Source organism: Mesitornis unicolor, unplaced genomic scaffold (genome assembly GCF_000695765.1).
Source record: "Mesitornis unicolor isolate BGI_N332 unplaced genomic scaffold, ASM69576v1 scaffold570, whole genome shotgun sequence".
Lineage (NCBI taxonomy): Eukaryota > Metazoa > Chordata > Aves > Mesitornithiformes > Mesitornithidae > Mesitornis > Mesitornis unicolor.
Window position 1 is genome coordinate 68,845 of NW_010157383.1, and position 15,473 is coordinate 84,317.

Sequence of the window (15,473 nt, forward strand, 5' to 3'; positions counted from 1 at the left end):
TTTTGGAGTTGGTAAAAACTGATAAAACAACCCATATTTAGAATTATACATCTCAAAGATAGAGCAAAAACAGAAGAGAGTTTTCATGTAAAAGGAGATTATTTGGACAATATGCCCAAAGTATGACCAGGTGGATTATATTCTTCTTGTGATTATTCTTGTTCTCATTATAAAGTTAAACTTCTCATCAAATCTTGAAGAAGATCCTGTGGTCTGACAGGGAGAGACTTCCCCAGCACTATGAGCAGGACAAGGAAGGGAGTTAGGTAAAACCCTAAAAGAAAATGTTGCAGTAACTGGCATCAATACATATCACACCACAAAGATGAATTATTGAATTTCAAGACAGTCCTTTCTCAGCCTCACTCCTCTTCTGCCAGCTTCTTGCACCTGTGCTGACTTCTCTTGTTCAGTTTTTCTTTCTGATCCTTTTGCTGTATGTGTGGGCTACAGGCATGTGTCTCCTGCCTCTCCGAGCCGGCGGAACATCTCCCTTGCATCTCAGTAATCAAAGGAGATTTAGAAGCTATCATGTGGTCTTGCTCCTTCAAAACCCTCTCAGTGACAGTGCCACAGATTGATAGCTTTCAAGAAGACGGCTGCTGCCAGTGTAAGCTTTGATAACAGAAATGGCAGATGAAATTTAAACGTAGATGTTTCTATTACTCAGAGGAAAATGTGTAGTCACAGAAGGCTTTCTCATCATTTGAAATTTCAAACTGCTGTGTGTAGCCCTGTGGGGCCCTTTTCTCATTGCCACAATGACTTACTTTAGAGTAGTTTTGTGACTTTCCGGGAAGAGCCCAGCATTGGTACAGGAGCTGTAAGCTGAGCTGATCATTGCCCTAAAATACCCCATCGGGATCAACAGCTTTGTGGTTCTGCTTGAGACCAGACTCCCGTTAGCCCCTCTGCCATGACAGATGGATCTGGATTGATGTGAGCACACGATCAACAGAATATGGTCCTGGACCTTCAACTGACAGAGAAAGTGTAAAGGATGTGTAAGGATTGTGTAGATTTCCCTGGCCGTGCACTTGAGAGGCATGCATACATATACTCCCCATTTATGGATCTCCTTTTGCCTCCTCTCCCATACTATTGCACTAAAATCTGCAAGCATAAAGAGGAAGGCAGATTCTGGCAGTACTGCTGAAGGGCTGCTAAATTCCAGGTCAGCCAACAACTTTACAGTGAAGCAGGGCACATTGTCTTCTGCTGAGAAGTAAACATAAAGACACATTCTCTTTGTACATGCTAAAATATTGAAATATGTAAAAATATGGATTATAATTAGGGGAAAGTTAGAATAGATTTGAATGTTTAGTGTACCCTTGGTAGTTCTTGTTTCGTTTCTGTATGATGCCCTCCACACAAAAAGATACTTCACCGTAATTGTGCCCTTTCAGTGCAATCATGTAAATGTTGCTCTTGTTCACATAGTTCTTCCGTTGCGCGCTCTGCCATGGTTATCATGGCCATCCTGGAGGGAAGGCGGTAAGGATCCCCATGGAGTTGGGGCTCCCAGGATCAAAGCTTCTGGAAGTGAGTGGGGAAGTTTATCCATCAGAGTCCCACAGAGCTGCCTTTGATACAAGGTTTAGCAAGCTGTAAGGCTCACCACTCTATATCCAGGGAACTGAGGTTTCATACTGACCTCCAGGTGCAATAATGTCTTCTGCAGTAACGATCATACATCTTTGAAATAGGCACCAGTAAAAATGACAGGTCTTTGAATCATTTGGGTTCTGTTTTCTCACAGCTCTGCTCCTTATGAAGACATTTACAGCTGCACAAATAGGGTTTTACACAAAAGCAAATGCAAAGCTGATTACAAATTTTTCTTTTTTGCTGTCAAGCTTCTTCCTATTTTTGTTTATTTATTATGCCAAAGTATTTTGAGTCTTTGAGTTGGAGCCCCTTTGCATGCACACATTTTCATCTCTAGAAATCTGATAAAATTGTCTGCTGGATATATGAACTCATTTCTTGTTTGGATCTTTTCAGCAAAAGACCCCTCAGGCCTGCAGACAAAGGTTGAACACCATTGATCAGAGCTGTGCACAGAGGAATGGCAATGATGTGCACCAGCTGTTTGTCAAAGCCTGGGAAACACTAGTGACAAAGCTAATTAATACATTCATCAACTCCTTGCCTTCTATTTAATGCACACTCTGGCAGTGAACCTTTTTATTTCACTGCAATCCAAGTATCTTGTGGAAATGTGACAATGTTACTCTAATGTTTATTGGAAGTTTCATGAAAAGATACAGTGTGAAAACAGTCTTTTGGTTTGCTTCTCCTACTGGGTTTTGTTTCCTCCTATTTTGTTTCACCCTGAATTCTCAATGTTTATATTACATATGATAATGTATTGAGACATTTTGAAGAAGTTTTCTTAATATTTTCAGATCAACTTTTATTCATTATGCCTATTATCACTAAATAGGTAATGCCTATTCTTCACTAAAATGCCTGTTTTTCTATGTAAGTTCTCTCCCTTATGACTCTACTAGATATCACTAAAGGTCTAATTCGACATTTATTTGCTATACAGCATAAAATGGATGGCTACTTGCACGAGTACCTGCATGGGCAGATTGTGCAGCTAAATAGAAATCAACTTCTCTATACATTTAAGGTACAGTAAGACATAAAAATCCCAAACCCTCCATGCTTTATGCCGCAGTTTAGCTTGCAATTGTGAGTCTCGCTATTCACACACTTCCAAACCTTATGAACACTTACGTGCAAAGTTTCAACAAACTTTTGATTTGCACCATGAAGGAAAAATCTGAGAGCTTTTAAGATTGTGACCCCTTGTCAGATGTAGCAGAAAGCTGTGGATATCTTTAAAGGCCACAAATAAATAAATAACCAGCACCCCAACCAAACTCAAACCAAAACTCCAAAATTAAACACATTTACATGTTATTAAACGGACTTATACTGATCAGTATTTGCAGATCAGCCAATACTAAGAAATCCATCTATATTCATATTTCAAATTTCAGGTGTACTCTGCTCGTAGGTTTAACTTCTCTCTGGGAAGAGAAAAGGACTTCTCAGGGCAAAACCAGATATTATCCATACTACCCACACTGATCCACACCTCATTTCAACAAAAGTATTCCTTAAAAAAAGATACAAAAGAAGTCTCTAAAAGTATTTACCAAAAATTTCAGACTTCTTTTTCTTGCTACTTGGGTGTCTATTTGGACAGCGGGATTTGATGATAAAGTTTTCTGACCCCTTCAACTCCCCATGGGGATGGTCAATGTGTAAGACTTGCTGGTAAGCAAATTCACTAACTTTGCAAAGATTTCCACAATGAAGCAGGAGAAATTCACATTTAGCAGCCAGTTAGTGCCCACCTCCTGACACAGAGTCATTCTTCAGAGCTTTTTTAGGACAGCCTTTCTCTAAGGGCAGTTTTTGTTCAAAACTTTCTTCCCCTCAACCAAGAGATGGGGGATCCCTCCTGACAGCTGGGTCTGAAACAGGAGCTTTGATCCAGCGCCTGCTAAACTCCACGGGTCTCAGCTGCCGTCAGAGGATGCTGGATCAAGGCTGGAGGGTCTGGAAAACATTAACTAGACGTGGTGCATGGAGCCAAGAGATAAAGCCGGTAGAAAGCAGAGGGGGAGAAAGAGAGAAATAAAAGCATTCCCGTGAAGACTTTTTCTTCTGCATTTCACACCATCACTTTGAAACACACAGAATTTTTCAGCCTTTACTACCAAGTGCTCTGGGGAATATGAAAATCTGCAATGTCATGTCAAAGAACAGGCAAATAACTGTTTTTCCTGTCTGAATACATATGATTACATATCTTCTCTCTTTCTCTGTTGCCTTGTCATATCAGCCTCTGCCTCGCTGTATTTTTAAAAGAACTACCTGGCCCTTGATTCTTGCTGCACAAATCAAACCAAGCCATTGCCCATTTTTGCACACAGAAAATCCCTTGCCATACTCAGAGGACCTAGGATGTGTTCTGTAACATTCCCATGATTCAACTGAAAAAATATAAAATAAACAGGCTCCTGTGTGAGAAAGGATGTAATTGCTCTGGTTAGAAGAATTAATCGAGACAAGCATGAAGAATACTGAGGGAACGCCTCTTGTTGGAGACTGAATTTTGCTCTTAGATATGCACGAGTAACTTCTGCTGAAGTTAACAACATATCAAAGGCAGGATTAGGCCATAGGACATCTGCATCGTGAGCCACGGATCCAGAGCAGGGTGGGAACAAATGCCATCTTAATAAGCTGCAGCTAGGAAATATTTTAGTTGCCTACCTGTTCCATTTCTGTAAAGGTGCTCTGCTCCTCATCTTCCTCCTCAATATCCGACTCGCCCACAGCAATAGGAACACAAATGGACAGGTCAGGATTGGTCATAAAATCATCATTGTCTGTAATTCCTAGATGTTGCTCCCCATTTTTATTCATCCCATCCTCAGCGTGGTTCTCTTTATGGTTCTCCAGGTCTTTGCCAAGCTCAGTGGTCATGTGACTGTTCACATAATTGTTAAGGGCACCTGTATTCTGGGCAGCAAGCTTCATCATTGCCTTCTTTTCAGCCGTCGTTTTGGGGTGCCGGAGGACGTTGCAGCAAAAATCCCATGTGGTGTGTTTCACGTACTGAAGACCCCTGTTGATCCGAGCGAAAGCAAGCTGCAGGTTGTTCATCTCTCCATCCTCATCCGGTGCCGAGAGGTTGTCAGCGCTGAAGGAGCTTAGCAGCAAGGCAAGGAACAGGTTGAGCACCTGAAATGAATAAAGTTAAAAGGAAATCAGCGACCTGTAAATGTGGAGGATGAATATTTGATCCTGGAAGCAGCAGGGTCTGAGTCTCATCTCATCTGTGCCACTGTAGTACCACCAGTGTTTGTGGAGCTATCTCCAATTATAGGTGATTTCAGTAGGAAGAGTTAGTCTGTAGGTGTGTCCAAACACATTAATTTCAGGTGCAGAAGTATAGCTTGGACACTCTGACACACTCTGACATTCCCTTTCCCCCTCTGACACTCCAAAACATAGAAAAGATAAAGCTCAGAAACAGAATATGTGATAAAATTTTCGTTGGAAGCTCCATAGTGTAAATATTCTCGCAAGTGGTGGTACAATTAATTTCCTGTAATTGCCAGTATTCCGTCTTGGAGAAAAATCACTAATTGGAACACTAATTGGCATCCAGAAGGGTACTGCTTACATGTAGAAAAAGACTATAGGACGAATGTTTTCAGGACCTTTTGGTTTTTACTCAGTGTGAATACTGTTATTTATATATCGTAGTATATAATATATAGACACATGGACAAGTTCAAGAAGTGGGCCCATGTGAACCTCTTGAGGTTCAACAAGGTCAAGTGCAAAGTTCTGCACCTGGGTCAGGGGAATCCCTGGTATCAATACAGGCTGGGAGATGAAGGGATTGAAAGCAACTCTGCCAAGAAGGACCTAGTAGTACTGGTGAATGAGAAGCTGAACATGACCCAGCAATGTGTGCTTGCAGCCCAGAAAGCCAACCGTATCCTTGGCTGCATTAAAAGAAGCATGGCCGGCAGATGGAGATGATTCTGCCCCTCTACTCCGCTCTGGTGAGACCTCACCTGAAGTACTGTGTCCAGCTCTGGCGTCCTCAGTACAAGAAAGGCCTGTTGGGAAAGGACCTGTTGGAGTGGGTCCAGAGGAGGGCCATGAAGATGATCAGAGGACTTAAGCACCTCTCCTAATTGCAGCCTTTCAATACTTAAAGAGGACTTATAAGAGAGATGGGAACAGACTTTTTAGTAGGGCTTGTAGCAATAGGACAAGGGGTAATGGATTTAAACTAAAAGAGAGAATTTCAGACTAGATATAAGGAATACTTTTTATGATGAGGGTGGTAAAACATTGGAACAGGTTGCCTAGAAAGGATGCCCCATCCAAACTGAACTGGACACTGTAAGCTGGCTTCATCTTGTTCCTGTAACTTCAGAACTCTCTGTCTTTGTTGGTAGTGCATGGAAAGATTAGACATAACTACACATTCAGGTGACATATTTGATGATTTAAACCTCTTTTTACCTTCTTCCCAACCCTGATAAATACAATTATATCCAATAAATAAAACTAGCTTCTTCTAGAAGGCTATTCCCAGTAATACATCCTGTGGGCTGATCAGCTGCTGTGTATGGGACATTATATCTGCTTGTGGTCTGAGAAGGAACGAATTACACATTTCATGCAGGATTGACAAGGGCAAGAAGCTCACACTGGAGTTTGATTTCTGAGATGAAAATGGGGCAAAGGTGATTGAAACCAATATCAGCTAAAATATATTTACCCAGAATAAACTAGGACCAAATTGCATGGTTTAATTCATCTGCTGGGTGGGTGGGTGCCAGCTCTGTGGCACTGTAATGGAGAGATCAGTGCTGCAGCACTTCTGGTGTTTGAGCAATAAAATTGACTTTGTGAAGATATTTTCTCTCTAATCTCTTAATGCTACCAGAAATACTTGTAAGTCCCCTGGCTTCTGTTTTTCTGATAGTATTTTAAATTGGTAAAGTCTGCTAGACCAAAGTAAATAGTATAAAGAGTAGTGGACCTTATCAAAGAGCCACAAGCTTTTGGTATCATCCCCCAACTCTGTTCCCCCTTATTTCAAATATTCAGAATATATAAGCTGGAGTTTTGAAAACTAGCCTTATCTTAGTCAATCTGGTGACACTGCATTTGAAGTGTCCTGTCAGTACTGTTTTCTAAAGTACTCTTTGCAATCACTGTGATTATAAATGATAGCAGTCAGTAGCACAGCAGATGCCCACATCCATTATGAACTACTGAATCAACTATTGCTGCACTGAGCGCTGCCCTTCTCAAAAGTAAAGTGAGATTAAAGCTAATTGTTTCTTAGATGGTCTATAATACTGCAGTGTCACTGACAGCTTGTGAGGGTCTCCACTTAATCATTGTGGTGGTCTGGTATGAATCAATCTTTCATTTCATATCCCGCTCGGAGGTATTGCAAGGGATGTTGTCTAATAGGTAGTTGAAAACAAGGGTATTGGATACACTGCCAGGCAGGTAGGAGCCCATCAGTGAAGGAGTCACTGGTAGAATTGCTTCAGCAATTTTCAACCATGTTTGATAGAAGGGTAGGGTATCAGAGATAACCACATTGCTACAGGTGTCCTGAAAATAAGCATGTGCGTAGATAAGATACACTGCCCAGGTCACCAGTGCAGACAGAGCTTGGACCAAGCCACAGCATGTGTCTTCCCAGTGGTAACCTAGGGACATGAGAAGGAGCTGGAAGATGGGAGGAGATGAAGAAATCCAGAACAAAAATCTTCTGGACTTTCTGTTCATTTCAGTTACCTTGACAGAGATGCCTACTGTTGTTTGAGGTTGTCTGAGACATCCACACCAGACCAACAGGAGATGTGCATCCTCCTAAACCTCCAGCTATCATCCAGACAGGGCACAACAGGGTATTGCAACAGGCAACAGACTGGTGGTGTTAGGGAACTCAATCACTCTTCAAGGATGGCAGCTGTCTCCAAACTTAAACACCAAAGCTTGAGGATCTAATGAGGCATCTAAACCTCATTTAAATCAAAAGAAATTCATCATATAGACAGCAGAGCCTTACCAATATAGGTGACCACGTTAGAGCTATATGTAGCCATGTAGTCATCTAATGCCAGCTGAGTCTAGCATGCTCAAATCATCCTGAGGCAACTGGCTAACACAACACACTATTATTGGAGATCTATGACTAGTTGGAGGCCAGGATGAATACTCTGCAGTATCCCCAGTGGTGCTAGACAAAATCGAGTCAAACTCTAGATACCTGCAGACTGTAGTGGTAGCTTAGATGTCTTCTCCGTAAGTGAATATCTCCATGTAGGCACCCAAATTTTGTTATCTGAAGATGAATTTCATCCTATACTTAATTAATTCTTCTGTTCACAGAATAACTTGTTTGAAATGCCTTGTTTTAATTTTCCATATTTATTTCAGATGTCAAATTACAGTTACACAAGTCTATCCAGATACACCTGCAGGTGTATGTAATAGGTGGTAACATTCTTAGTGTTGTTATTTACCATGGATTTTTGAAGCAATGTTGTATGCTTCCGAGAAATGCAGCTGATATTTTGCACAAAAAACTACTTGCACTTCATGCTTTTAGCCAAAAATAAATCTCAAATACCATTCCCTCCTTCCTTTATGAGCAGGTAACCTCAGAGGTGTTTTGCTGGGCATTCAAATAGAGTGAACTGTGGTATAAGCACTTTATGTTTACTTATTCCCCCCATTTCACTGTACACTGCATTTTCCAGAAAAATATATGCTCAACCCATGACACACCACATTTCCTGTAAAAGGTTATTAATAATATCCAGTCCTCCTGGTTGCTAACGAAATGCTTTCAGTTTAAGTAAAAGCAAACTCAAGACTAATTCAGTTTTCAAAAGCAAAGGCAGATTTGTATGTCCATATGGATCCCCTTAAAAAGAAACTATGCTTTCCAGTGACACCAAGCAACCAGCCTCTGAAAGCAGGTCACTTTTTTGGTCTTTGAGGTTAAGAATCATATGACAGATGCACTCAAGGAAACCTCAACTCCTTTAGCATAATAACATAAAGCATTTACCCTGATGACAATACAGCATGCCTTCATAGGCTTCCTCACTTTTTAATGCCTTTCTAAAGCTGGTGACTGGTGATGCCATTATAAGGCACAAAGCATCAGATTCATCTGGCCTAATGTCAGGTGCATCCCTGAGATGCTTAAGCTGAATGACCTCTCCTAGGATATCTGTAGATGATGGAGACAGTCTCACATCCCAGGAGATGCTGAAGGGCTGAACCATCTCTGGTGGTGCCTATTGAAGTCTAGGCTAGTTTGGGTTTAGTGTCTCACAGCCAGGTTAAAGTTAGGGCACTAACCAATGCAGAACAAATATCTAACACAAAATCATACAATATCTAAAGTGGAAGGAACCCATAGGATCATTGAGCCCAACTCCCTGCTCCTCCCAACGCTACTGAAATAGAAATCACATGACTAAGGGCATCATCCACGACTTGTCAAACTCAGCCAGGTATCCAGAAACTCCTTCTTGGTGTCAGTCTGGTATGCCATACTCCAGGCCAGGTGTAGCCAACCTTTATAGCCAAGCAACTTTCACCATTATAGGAGAGTGTGGGATGCTTCAGCCCCATCCTGTGCAGAGCTGCAGCACTAGCATTATACTAAGTACTGCATTAATTCTGTGGTCACAGCAAGCAAAGAGCAGAGAGGCATGAGGTTGTAAAGCAAATTCCTAGCTCCCCAGCACTGGAAACAAAGCAGGCTTCTGGCAGGACCCATCCTTCCCAAGGAGCCCTAGGCAGGTACTGCTGATGGAGGCTGGGAACCACATCTACTGCCATGGTGGGCTGCAGTCTGAACAACTCAGCTTCATCGCCTCCTTTTGTTTTGACCATCACAGTACAAAACCAGACAGTGTAATTTCAGATGACACTTTCTGATCAAACCCTTCTCAAAAATAACTCTCTGCAAACTCTATTGCTGAAATTTTGGAGCAAAAAACATGTGACTTCTCCCTCATTTTCCTTCCATTCTTGTATTTACCTTGATTTGGCAAAAATACAGGGTTAGAAATCTTTATGTATTTAGCCTTCCACCTGTCATTCAGTCAAACAGTGTCCATCGCTGCAATCCTCCTGCACTCCCATGAATTGATTCAGCAATGCGCTCACTGCCCTGGACTCTCACTGGGATCACACACTGTGCCAAATATAGGCTGAAAATCCACTGGAAAGTCTAAGGCCACTTCTTAGCAGCTTGAAAATAATTCTGTATTTCATTTAGGTAGGAGAGAGAACGAAGTTGTACCTGCCCAAGTTCAATGGCAGAGTTAAGTCACCTCTGAAGTGAGGTCCTCAGCTACAGGTTGTGTTTGATTGCAGAGGATCTGATATAAGTTCACCTATGTGGCTTTTCCTGTAAAGGGAACTGTCTTGACCACACACTGCCAACAAAACAAGGGAATTTGGTTTTCAAACCCCCTGCTCCTTTCCTGTGCACGAAGTTTAATGAACTTGCCAATGAGCAGCAACTAAGGTCAAATGTTCTCATCTGCCTGGACCACACAGGACAATTCCTGGTAAGCTGCAGTCAGAGATGGGATCACCTTTTCAGGCAGGAGGTTCATAAAACAGAGCAGTTCAGGAGATGCTCTTATGAGCACTTGTTTGCTTGTGAGCCCTCAGGACCCTTCAAACAACTGAAGATGTTCAGACAGCAGATGTGTACCGTCACCTCCACTGCAGGAGATGAAGGTTAGGAAGGACAGTTAAGAGCACCTATGAGTGACCTGTATCCCCTGAGGATGTTTTCCTGTGGAAGAGAAAACTCCTAGGAGCCAGCTAAGCAGGTTTTTCTATAACAACAGTGTACAGAGCAGAAACCATGCTCCATCAGTGAATTCTGTCACGTCAAAAATAAAGCGATTGAAACAAATTGTATCCCTGTGGCAGCACATCCTCCCTGCTGTCACTCAGCTGCATATATGGGTCCAGAAAGTGAGGTACTTGCCAGGATCATCAACTACTCAGCTAATACTTTTTTTGTGGATAAAACAGGACCCATACACCTCAACCTATTCAAACCCACTTCTCTGGCAGTGTCTGCTAGACACAGACCAGCAAGAAGCTCTTCAGGCACTCTCTGACCAGTGAAAGAAACTGATTTTCTTCCTTTATTTCTGTTTTCTGATGGCAGTGGACACCTGCACTGCTCTTTGGCTAGCACAGATGGGAAAGATGCAGTTTTCTCTTTGGAGACCTTGATGTCTTCTAGCAAGCCTAATACAATATATACCAAACATTTTATTTACTTTAGCAAAATCCATGAAACTGCAAAGAAAAACTGCTCATAAGGGGGCTTTCACTGCATCAAGGAAGTGTGAGATTTAAGTTTAAGCCAGAAACCTGCAGTAATAGGTCACCTAGTCCATCTCTCTGCTACAGGAGGATTATTTCTTTCCTTGGAAGTATATTTTCCAATCCGTTGTACATTTTCATCCAAGGGCAAAATTTACCAAGAGAGAGTACTCCTGCAAAAAGCAATTTACATGATCAGTTATTTCTATATTCTCTTTTCTATTATTTCAGCTATTTGTGCTTGGTTAAGAAGCTTATACCCTCCCAGCCCAGTTTCTCTTTATCCTATAGTCAATCTCATAATCCCATTCTCATGATATCTTAGTTTCTTGCTGTCAAAGTAATCATGATACCACAAGTACGGCATGCGGTCCCTGTGGCCAGGGGCAGGTAGGAGAGAGAGCCCAGACTGCAGGAGCAGGATTGATAGCTAGGAAAATATATGGAAGTGGGGATATGGATTTCCTGCCTTGCAGGCAGACATCTTCCCAAGTGAACTGTGTTTGATCCTACAAGGCACGCTAGAAGTTGTAGATGAGAGATTTGTGGGGCGCTATAGTGCCAATTGGTTGCCAGAGGAATTTTTTCTTATCAAGTCCATGTTAATCTGTTCAGTGAAATAACTGGTTTATCTGTTGAACTAAAAATTACAATATAAATAAGTAGAATAATATAAAAAGAAAATTAATAAAAACAATACACCAAATTCAGCTTTTTTTTCTCATGTAAGATCCCTAAACTACTTTATGATGGTAATGAGAGTAGATGTTCTCCACCGGAAAGAAAAACGGAAGTAACGCAGCAGGAATAATTCTGTCATATGCAAATACAGAAATGGCTATAAATTCAGTGATTTCATGTAAATTATTTCCATTTTCCCTAAGACCGAAGAGAACAAGGCTTGATTTTTTTTTCCCCTAGCCTCTCAGCTACCACATGCATTTCCCCTCTGTGCACAACAGTGCTCTCAGTGTGCTTGGAAAGTGCAGCCTTGGAGCATGGTTGGCATCCCCACTCCCTTTAGGGGAGTCAAAGGCACCTGAGGTTCCCTGTATAGACAGGCGAGATCCAATCCATGTGGTCAGAAGAGCTTGAGTCCAATATGTCCCATCCTAAGACTGATGGCTGCACAGGTGAGATGAAATGAAGGAGTAAAAGTGCCTTTTATGTCTCTTGAATATGAAGAACAGGTACGGTGGCTGATATAGCTGTACCTATCTGCATGGTAGACTCTGGAAATCAGTGAGATCCATGTGTACCCCCCAGTCCCACTACTGTTTTTGTGGTATTTGTCATAAGTCTAGGAGTTTTGCTGACTCTTCTCCACTACGGGTATTGACATTATGTTTCCCTGCAGTTTTAGTGGTGTCCTGTGCAGCCGGTCATCTTTAAGCAGTACAAGGCAGAGAAGTGATGCTGGATGGTAGTCGTGCTCACCCATGTTTGATGATGTGTGCACAGGTGGGGAAAATGGTCACCATATTTCTCGTTCCAGAGTTTAAAGGGGTATATATAATTAATAGGGCAGGCTCCTCAGTGCTGTTCTTGCCACTTTACACAGGAGTAAATCTCCTTGAGTAATGGAAGGGTAGATTAAGCCCATTAATTACACTTCATAGCACCTTTGTGCCACATAAAAATTTTTTGAGGTCTTTTTAAGCTGCCATTCATCCCTTCCTACTTTCAGGGGAGATATAAAGCTGTGTTAGCACCGGGTGTGTCAGACCTGGCATGGATACAGCATCTTGAGGTGGGGGGGCGGGGGGTTTCAGGCAAAGGGCACCACATCAACGTTGCTCTTGCTGCCAGTCTGACATGATGAAAACGGCTCTCCAGGGAGGGAGGCTGAACTGGGAGAGGAGGCTGGCACTTCCCCAGCTCCCATCTCGCAAGGACCAGTCACCAGCCTCTTCCCCTCCTCACCTCCAACCTCTGACACAGACCTAAGGCAACCCATGACACCTCTTACCACAACCTGTTGGATCTCTCACACTGACAAGTCTTCTTCATTTGTCATCCACCTACCTGGGTATAAATATGCACACAAACCTTACTGCTTCAAGTACTATTGAAGTGAGTTTAGATTTTTTTATTTAACAGATGACTTCCAGTGTTTTTTGAAAATAAGTCCCTTAGAAGTCTGGAAACCAAGTACTTCCTGATCTGAAAAATCTTAGTCTCCAAGTCCTATACAAGAGAGGAGGGTCAGATGGGGGGTGAAGGAAGATAAATTTTTCCATTACTAAAGCAACAGCATGAAAACAGACATGTTCCTGCAAGTTTTTCATCAGATATCAAAGCAACACTAATTCACCAGCATTGCAAGAGCCGCTGTGGACTTCTCAAACCATTGTCTAGACAGACAAGAAGTGCTGTCAAACAATTCTAAACCTCTCCCAGCTAAACAGTTGTGTTTGTGATGCTAAAGGCTCAACATACCCCAAAAGCATTAGGGAAACTATGGAAATTTTATTGATTACAAACAAGAGACTATTACCTTTGTACTAAATCAGCAAAAGTGTTAAGCTGTCATGGGGATGAGGATGTCAAAACAATTAGAGAGTGAGACAGACTTAGCAGGCTTGGATTGACCATACACCTTGAAAGTCTTTGCTATTGCTGCTCACAGCAAGGAGTGATGATAGGTGAGAAATACCCATGTTGTCCCTAGAATATTTTCACTAGTCATATGCAAACATCACTTCATCATCTGCTAAACCAATTACTACACAATGACTAGGCACAAGCAAAAAAAATCCCTCATTTTGGAAGATAAAGCTTGGCGGTTTTTACCCAGAGCCCTAACCCTGCATGACTAGGCTCACATGGAGGACAGCGCCTGGTCAGGGCAGAGTGGAATCCCTGGTGTCATCCCTTTAAAACTCAAATCCTACACCTCCCCTGAGAGGTGGACACCCAGCCACGACCAAATACTGTTTCGTGCTCTGTTGGCCACCATGTCCCTTGAGCAGTCAGGACTGGAGATCAAGACAAAGAGGCAGTTCCCATTCACACATGACAGAAAACATCTGGGGAAATGTAAGCCACAGAGAAGTGAAAGGATTTAAAAAGCTCTGGAAACAGAATAACAGAGAAAGAAAACCAGTGATAATGGCTACAGTAAGGAATGACTTCCCTGCATCTAATATTTTACACCAAAGTAAAATCAATATAAGGGTAAGCCTGGAGACAAGAAAATTAAATCAGAGTCAAGAAATAATTAATATTAGCTTTTTTTTTTCCTTCACTAGGAGAGGAACACTATTTCCTTTAAAATGTTACTTTCTAAGCCATTTCTCAGGTATGATATTATAAATTGGGCTCCATCAAGGAATCACACTTTCCTATTAAGTGAAACATGGATAGGACACCTATGTAGTGAATTTGGGGAATGTAAGGAGGTTCTGATTTTTTGCATCTTGGAAGTGCAGATTCCTGTGATAGCAGAACAGAGTGACAGAGTTGTCTGTCAACCAGGAGGGCCTCTTTCAGGGAAGCTACAAAATAGATTTCTACTAGTAATTTTGAAAAATACGAACTCTCCTGCCTTCACAACACATGGATGGTTTTGCAGCTTTCACATATCGCTGCTGGAGAAGACAGATGACCCAAAGGCAGGGCAAGAGGATTTACCAGCAGTGGTACTGGTTACATACTCAAAACAAGAGCCACTCTGCACTTGCAAGGCAGGAGGTGCTGACACACACACCTCACTGCTATCCTAAAAAGTGACCCATTTCTACTGCCGTCATCTGCTCCTGGCTCCCATGGTGCCCCCAGTCTGCAGCCTGGCCCCTTTGGTATCTGGCTTAGCTGTGACTACTTCTGGAGGTTTCTTAGTGCTTCCTAAAGCCCCAGGGAGATATCCTTGTTTTTTGCAAGGAAGTGAAGAAGGTAGATCTCCTTTCTTCCCACAGTGTATGTCTACAGGATAGAGCTAGCTCTGAGCTGTGTTTTGCAGATAAGCAGTACTAAAAACATAAGAAAAGCACTTTGCGGAGAACTGTCTATCAACATCCTTCAAATCAAGTCTATACTCAACCGCACGATCAAAGCAAACTCTTCTTTCCAGGCATGGTGACCTCATCTTTGACTATCTTCTTATATCAGGAAATACAAAGGCATTTTGCTGATGGGGAAATCTGAAAATTATTTTATTTATTAATAGTATTCTGTGTGCCTGGCTGAAATCCCAGCAACTGGGGTTGCTCAAAATCTTCTTTAGCACAAGAAGGACATAAAACTGGGGAAGCAAAGGAGAAAGATGGTGGTGTAAGACATCCATAAGAGCTTTTTTATGAGTTTGTGTTCACTGCCAGTCTGCTAGAGAGAAGAAAGGCACTGAGAGCTAGGCATTCAGTCCATTTTATGATCTAAAAATTTCATCTGCAGTAGTAAACAAAGACAAACCAAGACCTGTTCTCCACCCCGAGGGTAAGCAGCTGACTTCCCTTCCTCACTCTTTCCCTGGACAGGATTGCTTTGTAGCTGCCATCCCCAGCCTGAGCTGCCCCTAAATGCCCAGG

General features: G+C 42.1%; 1 protein-coding gene across 2 annotated transcripts in view; it reads right to left on the reverse strand.

Moving 5' to 3' along the window:
* Positions 1–15,473, reverse strand: part of LOC104536963 (sodium channel protein type 5 subunit alpha-like) — a 168,911-nt gene that overhangs the window by 63,778 nt on the left and 89,660 nt on the right. Inside the window, exons 16-17 of one of the 2 annotated variants that reach the window (XM_010179717.1) lie at positions 4,300–4,770; positions 391–399 (exon numbers count right to left, since the gene is read on the reverse strand). In XM_010179717.1, coding sequence (XP_010178019.1) covers positions 391–399; positions 4,300–4,770 — 480 coding nt within the window. The remainder of the gene's footprint in view (positions 1–390; positions 400–4,299; positions 4,771–15,473) is intronic. The other variant, XM_010179726.1, reaches the window with a different exon arrangement.